This window comes from Rhea pennata, chromosome 27, assembly GCF_028389875.1.
Source record: "Rhea pennata isolate bPtePen1 chromosome 27, bPtePen1.pri, whole genome shotgun sequence".
In the NCBI taxonomy this organism is placed as follows: domain Eukaryota; kingdom Metazoa; phylum Chordata; class Aves; order Rheiformes; family Rheidae; genus Rhea; species Rhea pennata.
The window spans coordinates 3,186,568-3,200,702 of NC_084689.1; the positions used below are offsets into that span (position 1 = coordinate 3,186,568).

The 14,135-nt window shown below is 47.8% G+C and overlaps 1 protein-coding gene and 2 non-coding genes across 3 annotated transcripts in view; 2 read left to right on the forward strand and 1 right to left on the reverse strand.

Moving 5' to 3' along the window:
- The window catches only part of LOC134151759 (perilipin-3-like), a 138,317-nt gene that overhangs the window by 49,371 nt on the left and 74,811 nt on the right, over positions 1-14,135 (forward strand). Inside the window, exon 13 of the mRNA XM_062596584.1 lies at positions 10,824-10,831. Coding sequence (XP_062452568.1) covers positions 10,824-10,831 — 8 coding nt within the window. The remainder of the gene's footprint in view (positions 1-10,823; positions 10,832-14,135) is intronic.
- TRNAV-CAC (transfer RNA valine (anticodon CAC)) lies at positions 13,349-13,421 on the forward strand. The gene has a single exon. It is a non-coding gene; the product is annotated as a tRNA-Val (tRNA).
- On the reverse strand, positions 13,737-13,808 carry TRNAG-UCC (transfer RNA glycine (anticodon UCC)). Its single transcript has one exon. It is a non-coding gene; the product is annotated as a tRNA-Gly (tRNA).

Below are 14,135 nucleotides of genomic sequence, written 5' to 3' on the forward strand. Positions count from 1 at the left end.
GCGTTGTCTCGCCAGCCTAATGCGTGCGGTACACACGTACACACGCCAGCAGCTCTTGGCAGTGAAAACAAAGTCCCCGAACTAGCAAATGCAGCTAAGCTGGCAGATAGCACTGCTCTGTAATACTAGTCTTCCAAATAGACTAGGCAGCCTAACAACAGCCTCTCTTTCCTCTTTTCCCTTGCACCATGACGGAGGCAGATGGGAAGGGTGAGCAGAGCGGTACTGTGTGTTCTAACAGAAACTTTCCAAGGTTGTTTATGCTGCTCCAGTTTGGTTAGGCATGGAGTAAGCATCAGCAGCAACCACACTGCAGAGGTTGTTAACACTGCGCCAGGAGACCTTCCGTACAGACCTTCCATACACCTGATCCTCAGCTGGGGAAAGACAGCTTCATTCAGCTGGTTTTTGTAGAGCAATACTGATTTATCCCTGCTGGCACAATGGTCTGAATTGCTGAAGGACATGAACACTCAGGGAAACGTGTCTCAAATACACTCTGTTTCCAAGCACTCCTTACCTTTCAAAATCTACAGTTAAATCCTACTCTTTCTCCTTTCTCCCAGAAAGGGATGCACCCTTGCTACCTCTCTGGAACAAAGTGCTTTGGGGAGATGCTTATCCAGCATCTTTTACCTCATGTTCCAGACTAGAACAGGTGTTTGCAAGAGTGTAAGATGTGAATGGTTTCATGGAGCAAGCTGTATCCAGCTGGGAAGAGGATTCAAAGGGTCTGGTTCTTCTGCCAGTTAATTCAGTTTTACACCACACCAGAACTTTTGATACCAGCTTTTGATACAGGAGGTGTTCCAAACAGAAAAAATATTATTTGGACAGGGCTCAAAGGCTTAGGCATGGGGAGGCATGTTCAAAACTGCATATATGACAAGGTAAGGTAATGCAAAAATGAATATACAACTCCATGTAGGGCAGAAAAGGGTACAAATGAAAAATTGCTTTTAAGATACAAGGTCTCGGTATAAATGCAAATAAAGACTCAGACGTATTTGTGTCAGAGTGAGCTATCTTTCAGTGTGTTCAAATTAAGTTTGTGAGCGTGCATGCCTGTAGAAGTACAAGGGTATGTTTATGTGTAATGAACCCACTTTTAATGAGGTGTCTGCGAAAGGCAAAACTGAGTGGCGACAGAGTACGCTCAAGCCTCGAGGGAGAGCGTGGACGTCTCTATCTCAGTAGCTTTATCTCTCCATTGTACCAAGCCCCATGTGCATGTACTTGAACTTGTGACATGGAGAGCATCAGAAATATAATGAGGAGAAAGAGGTCATTCAAACTTGCCTGTGCTTGGTCGAGTTTGTGCTCGTGTCTCAAGTAATAGACTCTCAGCTGCTGAAGCAGCTTAAAGGAGAATATTGAAAAAATAAAGCCCATGCTAACTGGGTAAACAAGGAGCTTGAGAACTGGATATTTTAGGGGCTAGAGCAGCTTGTAAGCAGAGGTTAAAACAAAAAAATAAAATAAAAACAAACCAGCAAGCCAGAGTATTGGAAGCGATATTTTCATAACCATTAAAGTAGATCCCATGTTCCATTTTTGAAAGTGGCTTTAACAGTTAGAAGTCAAAATCACACGACCTGCCAGTAAAATCTAAGATTATACATCCTTTAGATATGTTAAATGCTGTTTCTCACAATATGACAAACTAGTGCTCCAGTGAAATTATCAGGAAGCAAGTTTAAAACAAACAAAAAGAAGTGCTTTTTTCACAGAGCACATAATTAAATTTTGAAGCTCATTTGCCACAGGATACTGTGTAGACTGAAAGTATAAATAGGTTCAAGAGGTTTTAGACAAGTTTATGGAGGTTTGGTCTATCAGTGGCGATTAAACTTAATAGTCTGGATGCAACATCCAGGCAGTCCTTGCAGTTTGCTGGAAGCTACAAAACTAGAGCTAGAAAAAGCCTTATTCTTTATATGGCCTATCCTTGTACAGTGTCCTGAGCATCTTCCTCTAGTCATTATCAGAGATGTGATACTGGGATGGGGAACCTCTGCTGTGGACCAATCTGATCATGTTCTTGTTCCTAAATACACTGTCAATTATTGTTCTAGGATTTCAGAGAGATCTTTATAAACAGTCATTTAGGAACTCTAATCTTTCATGATTCTCCTTTATTCTGCTGCAAGTAAGATGTTTTTTCCACACAGACTAACAGAATTGCACCTCTGCAAAACAGGCCTCACATGACAAATTCCAAACAGTTAATTTGGGGCCATTTGGCACTGGATTTGACCCAAGTATCTCCTCTGTAGAGAGATTCCAGAGAACAGTGGAGAAAACAAGGCTTTAGACAGTACAAGAGTAGACATCGCTGTTGAACAAGACAATCAGATTCATGTCTCACCACCACATTTATTAGAAATAAGTCCATAAAACATATTTTCAGGAAATGCCTATCTGCCCTTCCCAGGAGAAAAGTAAACTGCGTATGAAGAAAAGTGTGGGAGCAAATTCTGCTCTTATTTGCAGTGGTGTCAGTGGGAAGTATCTTGGGCAAACAGAGAGTCATTTAACTAGTGCAGAATCAGGCTGACAGCCAGTGAGCACCAGGGTCTCACAGTGCAGATCGGAGAGGTTAAATCCAGAGAAACTCCACTGATGGGGGTTGAGTTACCACAAACTGATATTAATACTGATCTGACTGGGGCTACCAGAGACAAATGCCAATGTTTGGTTATTGTATATCCAAGACAAAAAGTAGCAAGCCTTGGCCCATTGATCTCTCTCTGTTTTGTAGGGTTTTGCTTTTGGTAGAGGACAGTGAGGCTTCCACAGGAAAGACGTGTCCTTCCCAATATGTAAGATCAAATGACTGATAATTGTTCTCTCTGTGTGTGTAGGTACACGTCCCTCTCACAGGGGATCCTGGAGCCCATACTGGTCCAACACACAACAGCCTTCCTCTGCATTTATTTATGTCACTTGTTCATTCCTCTTTCCCTTCTATTCTCATTTCTCCTCATCCGTATTCCTTCTCTTCCCCTCTATCTCTGTCCTGCCCTCCCTGTACCCACTCCAACTCAAACACCCAAGCCTTTTTTTGGATGAAAATGATAAAAAATAAACCCCTTGTGAGGAGCTGCAGTATATGCTCTGCCAGAGAGTGGTCTTATTCATTAAGGTAATGGTCTTGTATGCATTTGGGCATGTTATCAGTAACACTCTAAAGGGAAATGGACTACTTAAACCTATTATATCACTGCTTTATTCACCATGTGCTGCCATTTACCTCCTATATGACGCTGGGCTCTAATAGCACTAGTTCTGAGAAACCCTGCACATTAGCCACAAGCAGCTCATTAATCCAGTGTTTTCATTCTTGCAAAAAAAATGGGCTCCAACCACATGAGAGCTCAGATGCCGAGTGCTCAGCCAAAAACAAAACAGCTTTGTTGTGCCAGCAGCTCTGAGGTAGCCCCAAACAGAACAGCACTTTCTGCTGATGAGGCACAGAGGGGATCCTAGGGCTGGAGGGACAGAGATGTGCACTGGGGAATGGGACAAAGCTGCCAGCCTGCAGCTGCTGCAAGAAGACCTGGAGAATCGGTTTCCTGGGGGCTCCAAGCCAGACCAGCATAGCCTTCATTAGAGGCAGGTCCTAGCAGCGGACCTGAGGTTTGGCCTGGCTGCAGCTCAGTCGCAGACCCAGACAGGAGAAAGGAAAGAGGAGGCATCTCTTGAACTCTGGGATGGGGAGCCTGTGATCAGAGAGGGGACCGAATGCTTCAATCTTGGTGGAACAAATTCCAAGCAGGTACAATGAGACCTTCCTGGAGAATCCTTGAATAAAATGATAGGCCCCATGTCCCAGCCCTGAACCACAAATGTGCGAGCCTTTTTCTTATTTTCAAACACAGAGCAGTTCCAGAATAACAAAGCAGTGACATCTGCTTCATCAAAAAGAACAGTTCTGCTAAGGGCCCAGGCTTTCCCTCCTTAGTCCCTTGCTTGCACCATGCTGAGGAGGCAAGCTGCTCCATCTCCTGGCTGACTGGGCTCTCTGTCCAAGCCCCACTCTGTCTCAGGGCAGAGCTGACTACAGAATGGTGCAGGTGTCTCCAAACATGATCATTTCTGCTGAAAACTCCAAGACTAACAAACAAATCCTTCTGGTTATAGAAAGACGTAAGGCTCATGGACAGGAGCATGCACAGAAAAAACTGCTCATCCACGTGTGAACAACACAAGAACATCTGTGTCCTCGCAACAGACACAGACAAGAGAGAGCACTTTTAAACGACTGGGGCTTCAGGAATCTGGGATCTGTTCCCGTGGGGCCTCTTGGGTCACTTTTTCCTGCCTTACCTACCCAAATGGCTGCTGCTCCCTAACTGTAGATCCCTGCTTTCCCATAGGACAAATGGAAATACAGAGGCAAGAGGATCTGGCCAGGGTCACTGGCAGAAACAGGAGCAGAATTCAGAAGTGCAGTATTTAACAACCCCTCTCTGAGCCCTGCAGTATTAACTACTGGTTCAGTAATTCACAGTTCTGCTGTTACCCTTGTCAAACTATTAGCTCTCTTTTTTAAGTTATGGAAGGCTGTTGCACCGGCAGTGAGAACTAGAGATGCAAATGGTGGCCTTGAGGACCTACAACATCCTGCTAATACTTGTGATTCCCTCCTAGCCAAAGAGATCCTTCTTCCAACTGGAGGGTAGAGATTCAGGAACCCACAAAGGAATTGGAGCTGGATACAGGATACAGCTCAGGAGATGCTGTGGATTAAATCATAAGAGACTGTAATCAAATGATTGATCCTTTCTTCTAGATTCAAGATCCCAGCTGCTACTTCTGGATAGCCAGCAACTCTCTCCCCCCTCAGTCACTACCTCTCTTCCAGATGTGCACAGTTCTGCCCCATTCCCAAAGTCATTGTTGTGCACATGTTGCTTTATTTGGAATGGCTTAATAATAATAAAATAATAATAAAAATAATAAAAAACTTAGCAGGGAAATAGAGCTTAGAAGATGTGCAGCTGAATTAATTTCTGCTCTTGGGTGAGGACTGAAGACATGAATGAAACAGGAGGCAAGAGCTAGAGGGCAGTTCCTGGTGGAAGAACACCTGCCTGGCTGGGCAATGAGCTCTGCTCAGGAGAGCCAGACAGTCACACAGCTCACAGCGCCCAGGGAGACCAAGGCTGACAAAACACCAACTGCCAAAAGGAAATGTGATTACAGGCCTGATCCTGTGCCCTGCCTGCTTCTGTGTCTACACAGAATGGGTCACAGTGAGTGCCAAGCTGAGAGGCACTTACAAAGGCATTTACTCTAACAGAAACCATTCTCAGGAGGCACATGGGGGATGGAGCAAGGCTGGATGGACTCCTCTCCATTGAGCCCAGTTTCATTGAAATCGGTTATGTTATTATGGTAGTGACTCCAGCCCTTAATATTCTACCTCGGAACAGTACCATGTTCGTGTTGAACAAGCAAAACTTAGGCTAGGCAGTTGGGAAAATTCTTTGCAGTGATAAGAACAGTTAAGTCCTGGAACAGAGCACTGGGAATGGGATACAATTTCTAGACAAACCTCTTTCAAAGGGATGTGGAGCAGGGAGGGAGTACAATTCCAGGTCTAGCGAAACACACATAGAGCAGAAAGTTTTACAAATGCAGCTGTGTGATCTTCTAACAGCTCTTTGAATAACACAGGTGACAGCCTCTAGCTTCAGGCTGTCGCTGCAGCTTTGTTACATCTCTTCTCCAATTCTTAGCTGAAGCTCACCTGCTAACTGCCACGTAGAACTGAGCTTCAAATCCCCTCTCCCCACCCCTCGCATGTCTCTGCCTCCCACCGCCCCACCTGAGGCCTGTTTTCTCTTTTGATGCCTCTAATGAAACTAAGTGGCTACAACCAGAAAGTTTCCACTTCCTGCCTCTGGGCTGATTACTGCAGAGCTGACACAGACAGCATCCTGCGCTGGAGCCTCAATGGATGGGAACCCTCAGGGGAGGGGATAAACTAATGCTCCGTGCCCTCTGGTCATCAAGCACCATTAGAGTACTGCCTGCCTAACCTGGCGACCTAGGAGAGCAGGACCTCACCAGCCTGACTTCTGGGGCCAAGGTCTCTGGAAAACATGCGCTAGTGCACGGATGCGTGATATCCTCAGCAGTCCTTGATGGCTCATCTCCCGGTCCTCAGCATCCGAGCCCAGAAAAGAATGTCGAGTTCTTTTATCAGCCATGCTGCAGAAATCGCAGTCTGTGCTGCGAAAGGGGGAGCTGGTCTCACTTGCTATTTTTGTGCATACTTAATACTGTCTAGAGACACTTCTCCACAGTCCTGATGGATGGACTCCTGTTTATGCCTTGAGCTGAGACAAAAGGAGCAGCTGCAAGGTGACGGTCCACCTCTTCAACCGCTTCTACCCAGCCACCCTTGTCTTTGAAAGCTCCACAGAGCAGAGTGAGGGAAGGAACCAGCACTCGGGCCCACTTAGCCCTTTCCTGCTGACAAGAATTTCTACTACAGACTTCAGAGAGTTAACTGAACTATTCCAGTACAGCCACTAGCTTTCAGCCTGGCTAGAAACACTGAGGCTGTATAAGCACCAGCTGAACTCACTAGGACTTCCAGGTGACCAGGACACCCTAAAAATCACTTTCTGGATCTCAGATGCCAGGCTGCTACCTTATCATCCCCCTTCCCCCTCTCTCAATTTACAAACTGCAAGTGCGTACTCAGAACTTGTCTCAGTAGCTCCAGGTAAAGTCAGTGCCAAATACCTCCACAAAGATCCTCCGCAGTTGAAGCACAAACCAATTCATCACACACAAGGTTCATGTGCCTATTGCTCCTGGCAACTCTCCTGCAGGCTGCCCCTTGTGAAGCTTTACTCCAGATTTCTCCTTTAGCCCAAGTACTTCTATCCTGCATGTGAATCAAGGGCTTAATCTCCTAACCCCTTGCAACTACAGCCCTGCTCCCAGCTGCACTGTCTCAGATCAGAGCTGGTTGACCCCATGCTGTCTGGCCCTTACAGAGATCACTCTGGGGTTACACTCTTACACCTTTGAGCTGCTGGCCACTCCTGGAAAGCTGGGCCTGTAACAGCAGGGCTCAATTTCCCTCCATATCACCTTGCTGACATGAGGGGAAAGTAAACAAGATTCTGCTCAGCACTGCAGAGACCAACTGCTCCAGTGTTGCCAGGCAGATGGGGCCCAAGAAGGGACCATCTGTTCCTCAGTGAGGCCCTAAATTTCTCCCTGCAAGATCCTGGGCTGAGGATAACCAGAGGAGTTTGATAGGAGCAGAGGCACAGGGGAGCAGCCATGACCTTGATTTTTACTGCAGTCGTTAGAGACTGGGCATCGTGCAGAACAGAGCCAGGGCTTGGACCTAGATTCCATCGGCTATCAGATGCCTGCAGCATTCCTGCTCCTTAAATTAATTTTCCTTCTCTCTGCACATCTCCACCTTCTTTTCATATCTGCAGTCTCCCATATGTGTGCAATGCTTTGGTACAGTATTTATTCCCTGTTGCAGAACTGAGCAGAGGCTACACAGTTCCCCAGCAGCCCTCACATCTGTCCCTAACTCCGCCCTCTACTCACCCTGCTCTCCTTGCCCAAAAAGTACAACCACCCCACATAAAGACCATTTGCCAGATACATCATTGCTGACAGTTCATCTGGCTCCCCCAGCACATCCTGATGACACTGGAGGGGGTTAAGGAGAGACACACCGGGGAAGCTTGAGTAATGCTATTAAAGCTCAGGGAACGGGCTGGCATCTCTAAGAGAGAAGGGAATGACATCCAGGCAAAGGCTGGAGAAGGAAAGAGCAATCTGGTGCTAGTCAGCATGTCTGGGAAGCCAGGAACATATTGCATTAAAACGATAATAACACCTTGAACAGCAGCGTGGTAGTTTCCATCTGGCCTCGTGCTGAGCTTGGTCTCTCTCATTTTCTCCCTGTTGCAGCCAGGGAACCTGAGGCATAGGTTAGCCACAGGTCACCAAGCAAGGCTGCGGCAGAGCAAGCACGACACAGAAATGCTGTACAGGGAGAGCTGGGTGCTGAGAAGCAGCCACACAGCCTCTTGACTCCCCTTTCACCCCAACTAGACCCTCCTCAGGCTTGGGAGGTGGGAAGACACTAGACCTCTTTGCTTAATTAGTAGCAACAGCTGAAGCACTTGAGAAACAAAAGCTCCTCTCTCTGCCCCACTTTTACTTGGGAGCCAGGGTGGGGAGCAAATTGCTTGGAAGCCAGAAAGCGCCCTGGATCTTGTCTCCATGGCTGCACAGACACAGCCTCCTGTTATCTCCAGAGGAACAAAACCCTCCTCCCACCGTCTCCTGTCTCAGCTGGAGCTGATAAAAGAAGAAGAAATAAACAAATCAAAACAAAAAAAAATCAAAAATATCCCAACCTTAACCATCAAACAAATATCCAGGGAATAAACCCACCTTTTGCAAAACATACTTGTTTCCACAGTGGCTTTTGGGTTGCTGGAGAGCTGAGGGACTCAAATGAGCATTTCAGGTTATAGATTCCATCTACACAGTATCAGGAGTTATAAAATCGTAACTCAGAAACCTCCCAGATCATGCCATTTGCTTGAGAATGATGGTATCTAGCTATATATACCTAATTGGATAGTTCCGATTTATTTTTATATATAGATGTGCATACCATTAAAGTGATTATATATAATTTTTATGTCTTCTTGTTTGGAACGCACAGGGATCACATCTGTAAGTCTTCTATTAGAGCTGATGCCTTGCCTTTTCTTCCTCTGTCTTGCACTATGTGCAGAGAGAGACACTAGGGGTAGCAACAACCAAGCGGAGCAGGGTAGCAGAATTTATCAGCTAATACAGACATTTGCGCAACCACAGCTAAACTGCCTTTGGTATCTAGGCACCTTCACCCTTCACTGCAGTGTAGACAGGATCTTTAGAAATTAAAACAAAATAAAAAAGAAAGTGAGATTTTGATGTGTTCTCAGAGCTTTAAGAAAAATCCCCAAAAGCAAATCAGCAAAGTAGTGAAAACTGGCAACCTTATGGTTGCTCCAGACTGGCTTCCTACATAAACAGGTAGATAATTTCACTTTGCACTTCATGCGTCAAGCTCTGACCATCTGGCTGAACCTGAGCAAACCTTTTAGGAACATGTTTCATTTTGGCTTGATGCCTTCAAGGCCACCTCCCTAGGGCAATTGCTATTTCAGGTCTTAACCATACTGACTGTTAAAAAAGAACAACTTATTTTTAGTCTGTATCTTTCCAATATCAGCTTTTGGCCACTGGATATTCTACTATCTGTGTGTGCATGTAGGAAGTTGTACATTTAAATCAACTTGTGATCTGTAAAGGCCACTGGTGGGCAGAAGATGGCCCACAGAATGACTGCAAGTTTACTTGCATTTTTTTTTTTTAAAAAAAGCCATTTATATGTGAACAAACAAACTGAGGGAAATAAGAATAACTGATCAAAGTTCAACTTAGTTTTCTCCTTTTGGCACTGGTGGGCACATACAGTCAGTTCTTTGGCTCACCCACTTTTTTATTATCAGTAATGCTTGAGAAGTTTCACTTTGTAATACAATAAACATTTTGCTTAAATGATAAGTACTGTCTTTGTTTATCACTCCTCTTTGCAACTGCCAAAGAACATCAGGTTGTTCTTTGATGCAAAAAAAGGCTGAGGAACATCTTATTAAATGGTTGATTACGTCTCTCATCTCTTTTCCACACCCATATTTTCTCCCATCCGTAGTTCTTTGGCCATCTGTAGCTAAGTGTTACCTGTAGGAGTGCAATCTGGGTCATGAAAGACAATTCAGAGGGAGAGGTTTTTGCCTGGGATACTTACAGAGGTGAACTCTTGCTTTAAAACTTACCCGACCTCCCTTTGCATATGGACTTACCTGGATAAGCTCATTTAGATCATGACAACAGCTTGCTCAGCCTAGCCTGAAAAGATCAGGCTCTTATTGATAGCTTTGAGCACACTGTTATCTCTAAATAAAGCATGCTGCTCTCATGTTCTCCCACTGCCAGATAAACATGAACATCTGCATAACTATTGTAATAACACCAATACTAATATTAATGATACTGGGTTGAAAACTGGGATTAGCTTCCAGTGCCTTTATTCTCCTGGGCAACTGTCTCCAGGATCTCTCTCACAGTCTGAAGGCTGTCAGACACTTAGATGTCCTTGGGAGCCTTGCTCAAGAGATCATTTTGAAGGAGTTGCTGATTTTGCCCCAAACACACCAGCTGACAAAGAGCTGTGCGTGGGATTTCATAGAAAATCAGGTGTTCAGGCTGGGTATGGACCTTTAGATGAACTTCAGAGGGAAAGGAATTGCATACCCTGGGCAACATTGTTCCCCTTCCACTCTGTATGATTGACAGGGCTAGTGCTCAGGGCGGATGCCATTGATCAACACCATTTTCACCCCTTTGCCCCATAACCAGTTATGATTAAAGACCAGTTTCTGAAGGATGCAGATGGCTCTGTCTTCCTGCCCCTTAGTGTGGCAGAACGAGGTGATGTTTCTTTTCTACACAGTCACTATTTAACCCCTCTGTTCCCTGCAGACCATGTGGCCCCTTTTACGTACTAGCGCTGGTTGTAGTGTCTGCCCCTCTGCTCTCACTTACGTACGTACACCCCTCATCTCCCAGCACCCCCCAACACCCAGCATCTGTGCCACTTGCTTGGCCTCCTTTCCTTTATGCTACTCCCCTCCACAGTCGTGTGACTGCTATTGTGCAGTTCCTGCCACACAAAAGCTAGCCTGACCTAATTTAAATCAGTGCTATTGAAGCCGTTCTTGTTTTATCTCCCAGCACAAGGGCTGTGCTCCCCATTTCAGAGGTAGCGCAAATGAATGGCTAATTGGGGGGGTATTGTGCAGGCAGTGTTGTCTCCCAGCCCCGATTGTCAGCTCCCCTGCTCGATGGTGCTCTGAGCTCCCCTCTCTTGTAACAGCCATGCAGGCTCTTCCGGGAGTGGAGGGGAAAAAAGGGGGAGAATGGGACTTTGCAGCCACTGAAGCATGTCAGACAAACAAAGAGGAGTATGGCTACATTCAGCTCACTGGTGAAAGGGTTGGCTGGGGGAGGACTCCCATGTTCAGAAAGGGCAGATGCTGGTGGTAACAGTAGAGAATAACCATCCTTCACCTCCAAATAAGCCCCTGCTCTCTTCTTCCTGAGTATTTATGTGACAATGCTTCCTAGAGCTTTGGAGATTGCCCTTGTGGAGGGGGTGAAGGAGAGGGGGCTGTCACACATGAGCAGTGCCAGCAGGGGTTGTAAGTCTTGGGAGGAGAGGAAGTGGGATAGGTCAGGGGCTGGAGGAGGGACTGAAATGATGCCAGCCTGTTCGTCCTCCTGAGCACAAGTCTGAGCAGTCCTGGACAATTGACCTTTATAAGAAAAGTGAGACAGTCCCTGGGAGCCATTCCAGCAAGTGGCAACCAGCAGGAAGAGGGAGTTTTGTCTGAGCCCTCAATGCCACAGTTTCCTTGCAGGAAGGATCTAGAGGCCAGAACTCATCTACACTGTATTTCTCAGTTGGGAGACTCCCTTGGGAACCCAGATTCACCGTATGTCCTGGCTGCACCTGCAAACTGTGCTCAGGAGAAACTGAGCGACAGTAAAGTCACCTGTTGTCACCCAGGCTACCAGAGTCCAATACTGCCTTAACAAGGGACCACTGCAGTATCTCTTACCTATGCATATTTGGGACGTAACACCAGCAGCACGATATCTTTTGTCTAACTTCTGCCTCTGCCTCCCACACAGGTATATTCTAATAGTTTCCTATGGGGCTATCTGGTTTGCACCTCTCCCTTCTCCACTGATTTTTTCATCAAAGTGAAGGTCTGTGGAAGAAAACATAAGTATTTGAATCTTTCCATTGACAGTTTTAGGTCACTACAGCTCCACTTGCTCCTGCTCTAGGGAGAAGACCTTCTCCCCACCCTGTTGTGTAGGTTTGCCCCAGCATGCTCAGGAGATGCACAACGTGAAGGGTGCTGCCACAGTCCTCTCCTGCAGACTCTGCCAAATCAGACTGAAGTACTGGCAAGTCCTGCAGACCTGAGACAGCCTTGTCTCTGCCTCTTTTAGGCCTAACTCAAGAGATTAGCTTCAAAATCACAAAATTAAAAGCAATTGCAATTCTTTTAGCTTTCATTTGGATTTATGATTCATTTCTCCCTTTAAGCCTTCCTCTGCAGCCAGCAAAGCATAAAACACACTTCAATAAACAAAACAAAACGGCAAAAAATGAAATTCTCACCTCACTACCCGGTTTCAAGGGCTGAGGTTATATGAAAAGAAAGACGATTGCCATGGGAGCATATGAGTCGCTAACACTTCACTACAATAACAGGAGAGGAACTGGCACATTCCTAGGACCCTGTGGGCTTGGCAACAGGGACGTGAATCGAAGCGTCAGCGGTGGGAAGCTCAATACGCTGCGAGCGCCGGCGTCATGTCACCGAAACCCCCGGCGCGTGCCATCCTCTCGCTCAGCTCCCACTGCCTTGGAGCGACACGGCTGACGTGGAGAACACGAGCTTGGCCCCCGGCGCCTCAGGGGAGCTGTGCTCGCGCGGAGCGTAAACCTCCCTGCGGCCGAGGGCAACCCTCAGGGACCCCGTCCCGTTTGCTGCTCAGAAACCCAAGGCCTGGATCCTCTCCCTCCCTCCCGAGCAGCTCCTGAGGGAGATCCGCTCCCCGGCGCCACTATTCTACCGACATCTGGTGGCAACCGCGCGGGGAAGAGGAGACGCTTGCTCCAAAGCGGCCCGAAGCGCCGGCACATCCCCGGACCTCGCGCCGCTGCCTCGGCCCGGGCGCCAGGCAGGGCCCGGACGGGGCCCGCACGGTGCCGGCGGCGCCAGGGCCGCGGCGTCCGGGGCGCCACGCAGCCGGGCCGCGGCGGCGCCGCTCGGGCCGCCTAGGCCTCTCCTGGCGGTTTCACGCCTGGCTCCCAGGCCGCTCTGGCTGGCGTGGCCGGGTTTTTTCCCAGCCTGCAGGTTCCTTTCCAGCCTTTTCCTTTTTTAGGCCCTTTCTGAGGGGAAACACCCGTGGAAGGGCCGCTGGCACCTCAGTGCGGCCGCCCACAGCACACAACACGCACCTCCTCCTCAGCCACCTTCTGAGGGCGGTGGGGCCTCGGGAGGCGGCAATTAGTCATTCACACCGATCACCTGGAAGCTGCCACGGCGTTTCCTAGCGTTTAGGTCACCGTGGAATGCCCACGGCTCGCGCTGAGGAACGGACACGGCGCCGCGGGCTAGGAACATCAGGCACCGCAAGCGGCGCTTGGTCGTGGCGGGTTTCCGTAGTGTAGCGGTTATCACATTCGCCTCACACGCGAAAGGTCCCCGGTTCGATCCCGGGCGGAAACAGCGGTTTTTTTCCTTTCTCTTTTCCCCCGCCTCTTATTTTTTTGCCTTTTTTTCCCGTCATAACTCAACCTCTCGTGGGCTCTCGGAGGCGTTTCGGCCTCCTACCCCGACCGCGAGCTGAGGGAGAAATAAAGGCAGCATGTGCGGCACAGCAAAAGCTTTTATTCCCTGAACGGCCAGCTGGAGAGCGCTGGGATTCGGATCGGAAAAAAAAAACAGCTAAAAGGCTCGTTTTGTATGTAGAAACCTTTTGAATTAATTTGAGATTGGAGGAAAGAAGATGGAAAAAATCGTTAAGAAAAAAGCATTATTCGTTGCGTTGGCCGGGAATCGAACCCGGGTCAACTGCTTGGAAGGCAGCTATGCTAACCACTATACCACCAACGCGCCACGAAAGCTAGCTTCCCGGCCTCACCCAGGAATGTTGTCTGCCTGGACCCAACCACTCCGTAGTGCCGCGGGGTTGCACCGACTGCTGATGATATCGCCGGGGGGGAACAAGACAGACCAAAAACGGCATAAAATGCTGCCTTAGGGGCCTCTCCCTGAGGCTGAGGGAGAAGGATATCTTCTTTGAGTGTTTTTACCTTCTGTCAGCTTCAGTTCTCTTCTCTTCCCCTTTCCCTAGAGGGAATGGTTTCGTCCGTCCTCCCTCCCGCCCCATGGTTCCTCCCAGTGCTCACGCCCCCTCCTTCTCCGCGCATTGGTACCTCC